Genomic DNA, 7,266 nt, shown 5'->3' on the forward strand with positions numbered 1-7,266 from the left:
AAAAAAATTGTAATTCCAACACCCAGCACAGAAACAGCCCCCTCCTATTGGAATCCCAGGGTGGGCAACACAAAATTGATGGCTGTACCAATGTTATACTTTGTGTGGCCATCAAGATCCTCCCCCTCCCCCGCTCCCCCCCCCCCCCGCCATGCCCCAACATCTCTGTCCCTTCTGTGCACTAAAGAACAAAGACCACCCAACAAAGTCAACGCCATCTGTCCTGAGAGGCACAGACAGTAAGACACAGAGCAAATGTGGCTCAGACTTTATTAAGGATCAGGCAGGGCTGGATGGTCCAATACTGGGGACCAGGGTCTGCAAACTAGGGGACTGATCTTCCTGGCAGTGTGGGGCAGCCTCACGCAATGATAGCTTCCTGCACATAAGACAGGACTGGTTCCTCCGATAGTGCTGGGGAGCCACAGAGTCAAGAGCATCCTGTCATCTCCCCCAGCCGAGCTGAGGATGACAAGGATCCAGGGCAAAGACAGGAAACGGGAGGAAGGGACTGAAGGAGTGGACAGAGGCTTGACGTAAGGAGAGGCTGAGTGGAAAGGGGGAGTTGTGAAGGCCTTTCAGAGGAGAATGGAAGTGGGGAAGGAATGGGAAGACTGATGCAAGGGTCCAGGGACCCAGCTGTGCCCAGGGCCCCCAGAGATACCCATAAACCTCCTACTTGTTCCCCCACCGGGCTGTCTTCAAATATATGGGCCCTGACAGGAAGCGGCTGGACTTCATGTAGGCAGAGATCTTCTTCAGGGCCTGTCAGTAGAAAGGAGAAAGCAAAGCTCAGGTCTGCAGCCCCATTGGCCCGACCAGCTCAACCCCATGAAGTCCATGTGGGCCTAAGATCTGGAGCAGAGCAGTCAACCTCAGCTCGGGAAAAGAGCCACCTCAAATTCCTTGTCCTAGTGCCCCACCTTAAGAAGGACATCAGATGAGGAAACAGCACTACCATGGGGGTTCCGTGTCCTCTAAATAGTACACCATATGTTTGGGAGAAAAAACACTCAATGGCTGGACAGTGCTGGCACACACCTTTAATCCCAGCACTTGGGAAGCAGAGGCAGGCAGATCACTGTGAGTTCAAGGGCAGTCTGGACTACAAAATGAGTTGCAAGACAGCCAGGGCTGTTACATAGGGAAACCCTGTCTCAAAAAAAAAACAAAAAACAAATCAACAACAGCAACAACAACAACAACAACAACAACAACAAAACACTCAGAGCCAGGCCTGAATCTCACACTTGGGGAGGCAGAGGCAAGCTGATCTCTGTGAGTTCGAGGCCAGCCTGGTCTACAAAGCGAGTCCAGAACAGCCAAAGCTACACAGAGAAACCCTGTCTCGAAAAACCAAAAACCAAACCAAACCAAACAAACAAAACAAACAACCAAAAAAACAAAACAAAACAAAAAAAAACAAAACACCACTCAATGAGCCTGCAAGATCAGTCCTAACTGGTCATTTATCAGGAGGAGACCTGAAGTGCAGAGAAGTGAAGCAACTTCCTCCTATTCACGCAGCCCAGACACATTCTATTTTTCCACAGGGAAGCTCCTGCCTGTGTTTGCACATAGAGGAAAGAGCCTGCAGGGAAAAAAGGAGTTTGAAGCACATGCTTGAAAAGGAGCCCAGCTCTCACCCAATGACTCAGCAAATCCTGAATAGAAGTATCTTAAGAGGGCATGAGGCCTGTCAGGAAAGGCAAGCCAGGGCTCTGATGGATTCCCTGAGAGTAGAAAGTACAGATTTGTACACCTGGCACCTGAGTCCAATATTACTATACCTCAACCAAACTTATCTCTAGCTCTAACACAGGAGCCAGGCCAAATTCACTCAAGCCTGTCTGAATTCTTTCCAAGATTTAGTTCCCAGATAACTGCTGAGGAGGAACTCTAAAATCTAGGACTGCCAGTTTGCAACAAGCCAGAACACGAGGCCTCAGGCAGCAGATTTCAGACCCCCCACTTCCCCTCCCCTCTCCAGACAGGGATGCCAGCTCTTGCATAATCCCCAGTTCAACTTGGACCAGAGGCTGAGCTGAGGAGAACTGGCTGAGAAAGCACATCGCTTCATAGGAAGTGGGAAATGAAAACAGATTCCAGGCACAAAAAATAAAAAATAAAAGTAAAAATAAACCAAAACATCAAGTTAATGCTTCAAATTATGACATTTCTAATAAGGTAGATTTTTAGGGGTGTCAAACACAGGGGCCTGGGGGTGCCAGCAGAGCCACCATGAGATGAGTTCAGGCTTGGCTCTCTGGCCCACGTGACACTACGTACACTTCACTGTCTAGTGTGCCCAGCACTGTGTCCCAGGATGAAGAGTCCAGGAGGCCCTGTCCTCTGTGACCCGGCAATGTCAGCAACAGGTGTTGAAATAAGTGTATGAACTCATCCCACAAATAGAACTGGAATATTAGAAGGGGGCGGGGAGAAAGTCCCCTACCATAATAAGAGATAACGCTCCAACGAGGGCTCCGTTTGTCCTCTCAGCCAGGATGTGAGAAGCAAAGTGCTCTGCAGGTCAGCCATGAAGACACCCTGTGTCACGATACTTCACACAAACCCTGCTATCCCTTGCCTTCCCAATGCCCAAGCCAGCTGCTTACACACTTCCGTCATGTTCCACTTCTCAAAAGGGTCCCAGACAGGAAACCCTGGCTAAACAAAGGCCTGAAGTGGTTGTTGTTGTTGTTATTTTTGTTTTGTTTTGTTTTCAGCACAAAACACTAAGCCATTCGAGTGCTTCCCATAGAAATCAGAGGCCCACACAGAACAGGCCTCCTTGTGTGGGCATTGAGCCCTTGAGCAAGTGACTTACTCTCCAGTCTGTTTATCTTAGGGGTCTGATAATTCTATCCACCCCATAGGAATTGTGCAGTGATAAATTTGATCCTATAAATGTAAGATGCTGGAACACAGGTCCTCATGGAAAGCCAGTGCTCAATAACTGCTAAGAATTCTCTTAAAAGATTAGAATATCATCCTGGAAAGGGGGAAGGGAAGAAGGACATCCCAGAGGAACCAGGATCAGGGCATCACCTCAAAGCGGGCCAGGAAGTCCTTCAGGTTTGGGAACGCATCCAGGCACTTGGGCTCAAATACACGGTGTTGGTCAAGGATGTCATAAGCGAGAAAATCCACATAGGTGATCTGCAGGAAGTCCAGGGTGAGCACGCTGAATTTTGATGCCTGGGAAGAATGGCGACTCCTCCTCCCCACCCCCTCCTTTACCTTGTCCCCTGCAAACCATGGCCGCTTGCCCAGGAACTCGGAGTAGAGCTTCATCTTCTCAGGGAGCCCCGCTAAGTACTCTGGCTTCCGTTTCTCCTGAAGCAGAAAACAACTGTCACCACCCTGAGACCCGGGCTCCCTGGCAGAGGCTGGCCTCACAAGAGGAGAGTGTGCACCTTCTCAAGGCTGGGCCCTAATCAGTTTCCAGATTTTAGGTTAATTTGTCGCTACTGATTAGGCTTCTACGGCATCGGGTCTCATTGGAGGGGATGAGAAGCCAGCCAGGAAGACATCACTGTCTTTGAAGTTCACTTATTGCCCCAATCAGATCCTGTGGGCCAGACTCAGAGGTGCCTATGGTCCCGCACACCCTAGACTCAGATGGCTGGAGCAGTCAAAGAAGCAAAGTACTGAAAGAGCTCAGGAGGGAAGGCCAAGCTCTTTTAGTGGATGGCAGAACAGTGGACAGTGCAGGTTTTTGTTTTTGTTTTAATTTATTATTATGTATATACAGTGCTCTGCCTGCATGTACACCTGCGGCCAGACGAGGGCATCAGATCACATTATAGATGGTTGTGAGGCACTATGTGGTTGCTGGGAATTGAACTCAGGACCTCTGGAAGAGCAGACGGTGCCCTTAACCTCTGAGCCATCTCTCCAGCCCTTGTTTTGTTTTGTTTTGTTTTGTTTTTTTAATAAAGTGAAGACACGTTCTGCATTGAAAGGAAGGAAGGTCAGAGACGGGAACCTTCTGTTCAACCTCGAGCTGCCTATTGGGAGGTGGTCCTGATTCCTGCTCCTCCTACTAAAGGCAGGAGAACTACAGTTCTGGAGAAATAGCCTGGCAGATGTCTGAGGCCAGGGTATCTAACAGTCCCCCCTCCCCATTTCTATATTTTAGCTCCGTATTCTAGGAGCAGACAGATGACATAAACAGCTGAGACAGAGGGACCTATGGAAGTTAAAGGTCAAAACTGAAAGGGACTTTGATTTATACCTAATGTTTAAAAACTGTATTTCTAGCCTGTAGAATCTACCTGTACCCTAAGAGTAGTGGAAACTGACCCACAGTGCTTATTTGGCAAGATTCTGGAGTCATTAAGGCTCCTTAGTCGCTGGGATAACTAAGTCCTTGGAGAATCAGTATTGCTTGAGTCAAGTGCTGTGCCTGACCAATAGAGAGACTTTAACTCTGAACTCTGTCTTCCCCATCTGCTGGGGCACTCACAAAGTCCGGGCTGTAGCAGACCATAGCCAACTGCAGCCGGGTGTCCATGGCCTGGTTCTCCACAATGTCCACACGAATCCTCTCCTCCTCTGTCTCCCCACCTGCAGCACACACACAGACTCACCCTCAGCACCCCACCCCAGCCAAGCCCAGGGAGATGACCACCACTCCACCACCCTGCAGGCAGCCCCACTCACACAGGTGGTGCTTGCGGGCAAGGTAGCGCAGGATGGCGTTGCTCTGGGTGATCTTGTGTGACCCGTCAATTAAGTAGGGCAGCTGGAAGGACAAGCAGGGACAGTGAGATGGGATATGAGGCTTCATCTCAGCCTCTCTTCCCTGAAAAAGGACAGACATGGGGCCCGGCATTCCGTGTGGCTAGCAGGGGTAGCCCCCACCAAGAACACCCTGCACACCGAATGGAAGGGCTAGGACACGGCCCATCACAGAAACACTGTGCAACCAGCAAAGATGGGAGCAGGAGAGCAGAAGCCCTGATTCCATCCCTCAGCCAGGTGAGGAGATGAGGTGAGAGCACCGTGCCTTCCCCCAAACCCCCCTTTCGCTGCACCTACATTGGGAAAGTCCAGGCCCAGCTTGAACTTCTCACTCAGCCACTGGCTTTGGTCATAGTCAGGAGCTGTGATGGAGAAGAGGATGAGAAAAGAATCCACCCCTAGTCCCCACCCTTCTGCAGGGACCCAACCAAGGACTCAGGCAAGCCCACCCCCACCCCCACCCCCATCCCCACCCCCACCCCCACCCCCATCCCAAAGAGCAAATCTGCAACCTCTCACACTGAGTCTCACATTCCAAAGTTGCAGGGATGAAGAGTGTTTGCTTGGTCGGGACCGGGGACCCTCCGTCTCTAAGGCTTACACAAGGTTTGGTCAAATGCTAAATTACAAATGGGGGAAAAGCCAGAGAGCCCTGCATTGGAAAACCAAACCTCCTTCGCAGGGCTTTCTAGCCAGTTCTAGCTGCAAGAGCTCCGCAGATCTGGGCAAACAAGGGGCCAGGCACACTCCAATCAGAAAAAGTCAGGGAAGAGTCTGATCGAGATGGTGTCATTACCGTCCCCCATGGTGTATATCTTCTCCTCATAGCCTGAGTCGGTGTACTCCAGGAGCAGGCGGATCGCGTGACACAACTAGGAGACAAGACTGATCAGAGAGACACCGGCCCCTGATGATGTGACCTCCTCTGTATTTGAACCTCTATGCTTTTTTTTTTTTTTTTTTTTTTTTTTTTTTTGGTTTTTTTGAGACAAGGTTTCTCTGTGTAGCCTTGGCTGCCTGGACTCCCTTAGTAGACCAGGCTGGCCTCGAACTCACAGCGATCCTCCTGCCTCTGCCTCCCAAGTGCTGGGATTAAAGGTGTGTGCCACCACGCCCCGGCCTGAACCTCTATGCTTGATCTAACAGCAGAGGGGGGAGGGAAGGGGGTGGAGGGAGGGAGGGAGAGACAGACAGACAGAGACAGAGACACAGACAGTCTCAAACACCCTGAGGGCTGAGAGGTACAGGCAGAACAATCCAGCAAAGCCAGCCGTACAAGGAAGATGCATTTCTCCCAAGTACTCAGCATCTTGCAGGCCCATCCCCCTCGCTCTCGACTGTCAGACCCCTCTCTCACCCCGCGGATGTCCCAGTAACCCAGCGTCATAGGCATGTTGCTGGTGCTGTCTGTCTGCCTTAAGCGGAGCTGAGTAAACTGTGACTACGACCTGGTGCACGCGCGGAGAGAAGCAGCAGGGTTGGTAGTGAGTTGGCCCTCCGAAGGCTCCGCCCCGTCCCTGCTAGGGTAGGCTTCTGGGTCTTTCAGCTTCCAACCCTAAACCACTCCGTCCCAGAACAAGGCGGAGACAAATCTCAGTAGCCTTGGCTGCGTGACACCCCACCCCACCCCACCTCATTTCCCCGCCCCGGAATAAAGTTTGGATCCAATCCCTAAAGTTTGATGTGTGGCTTTACATAGTCTGTCGGGGCAGGCGTCCTGCAGCCGCTACCTCTTCCTTTTCTCCCCATTCCCCCTAAACTGTTAGTATCCTTGGAGAGAGGCCAGATGTTGGAAATGCAACGATTTCTCTCGCTCTCGCTCTCTCGCTCTCGCTCTCTCGCTCTCGCTCTCTCGCTCTCGCTCTCTCGCTCTCGCTCTCTCGCTCTCGCTCTCTCGCTCTCGCTCTCTCGCTCTCTCGCTCTCGCGCTCTCGCTCTCGCTCTCCCCACCCCACCCCCACCCCGATTTCTCTTTCTTTCCCTTCCTCTTGTCACTCAACCTGTTGCTAGCCCAAAACAGGACACCCTGTTTAGTCCCGTTGCTGGAAGGGCACGACCCTGGCCAATTTGAAAAACAAATAAGGAATGATGTTTACAGGAACAATAAAACCGACCTACCCAAGGACAAAGGGCAGGCAGAATATCAATTGGTTCCGTGTTTAGTGTCTTGGCTGTGCTTGCGGCGACTCTGGACACTGAGGCCACTGCGGCTGTGAGAGACACCCTAGACTCCTCCTGCAGCCACAGGAGTTGGGGCAGGAGGGGTGGCCGGGGTGGGGACGAGAGGCTGCCATTGCTTCATCTTGATCACTAAAGTGACTGGCTGGAAGCACAGACAGAGCTCATAGCTGGAGTGTGTAAGGGTGTGAAAGTATGTGTTCCCAAGAGAGCAGACGCCTCTCCTGCTTCAAGTGACATCAGGATGCTCTCCAGAGCTGATCTTTGGGGAACTGTGCACAGGACACAGGGACCCCAGAATGAGCTCTTCAGCTCTCAGGGTCTCTGACCCGTATGTGTC

At 51.4% G+C, this 7,266-nt stretch overlaps 1 protein-coding gene across 1 annotated transcript; it reads right to left on the reverse strand.

Moving 5' to 3' along the window:
• Positions 1-256: 256 nt before the first annotated feature.
• On the reverse strand, positions 257-6,322 carry LOC311583750 (glutathione S-transferase Mu 2-like). Its single transcript, XM_084757590.1, has 8 exons — positions 6,107-6,322; positions 5,546-5,621; positions 5,047-5,111; positions 4,669-4,750; positions 4,472-4,572; positions 3,244-3,339; positions 3,052-3,162; positions 257-765 (listed from the first exon to the last, which is right to left on the reverse strand). Exons 1-8 carry the CDS (start codon positions 6,140-6,142, stop codon positions 676-678), a joined length of 657 nt encoding a protein of 218 aa, XP_084613716.1. The 5' UTR covers positions 6,143-6,322; the 3' UTR covers positions 257-675.
• Between the last annotated feature and the right edge of the window lie 944 nt (positions 6,323-7,266).

The sequence above is a fragment of the Acomys minous genome (assembly GCF_964271855.1).
Source record: "Acomys minous genome assembly, chromosome: 14".
Lineage (NCBI taxonomy): Eukaryota > Metazoa > Chordata > Mammalia > Rodentia > Muridae > Acomys > Acomys minous.

Bases quoted from the DNA above. Each gene is read 5' to 3' on its own strand.
- LOC311583750 (XM_084757590.1), bottom strand. From the start codon at position 6,142: ATGCCTATGACGCTGGGTTACTGGGACATCCGCGGG. The intron at 4,573-4,668 runs GTGAGTGGGGCT...TGTGTGCTGCAG, and splicing joins TGCCCGCAAGCACCACCTGT to GTGGGGAGACAGAGGAGGAG. The intron at 3,340-4,471 runs GTGAGTGCCCCA...TTTCTGCTTCAG, and splicing joins TCTGCTACAGCCCGGACTTT to GAGAAACGGAAGCCAGAGTA.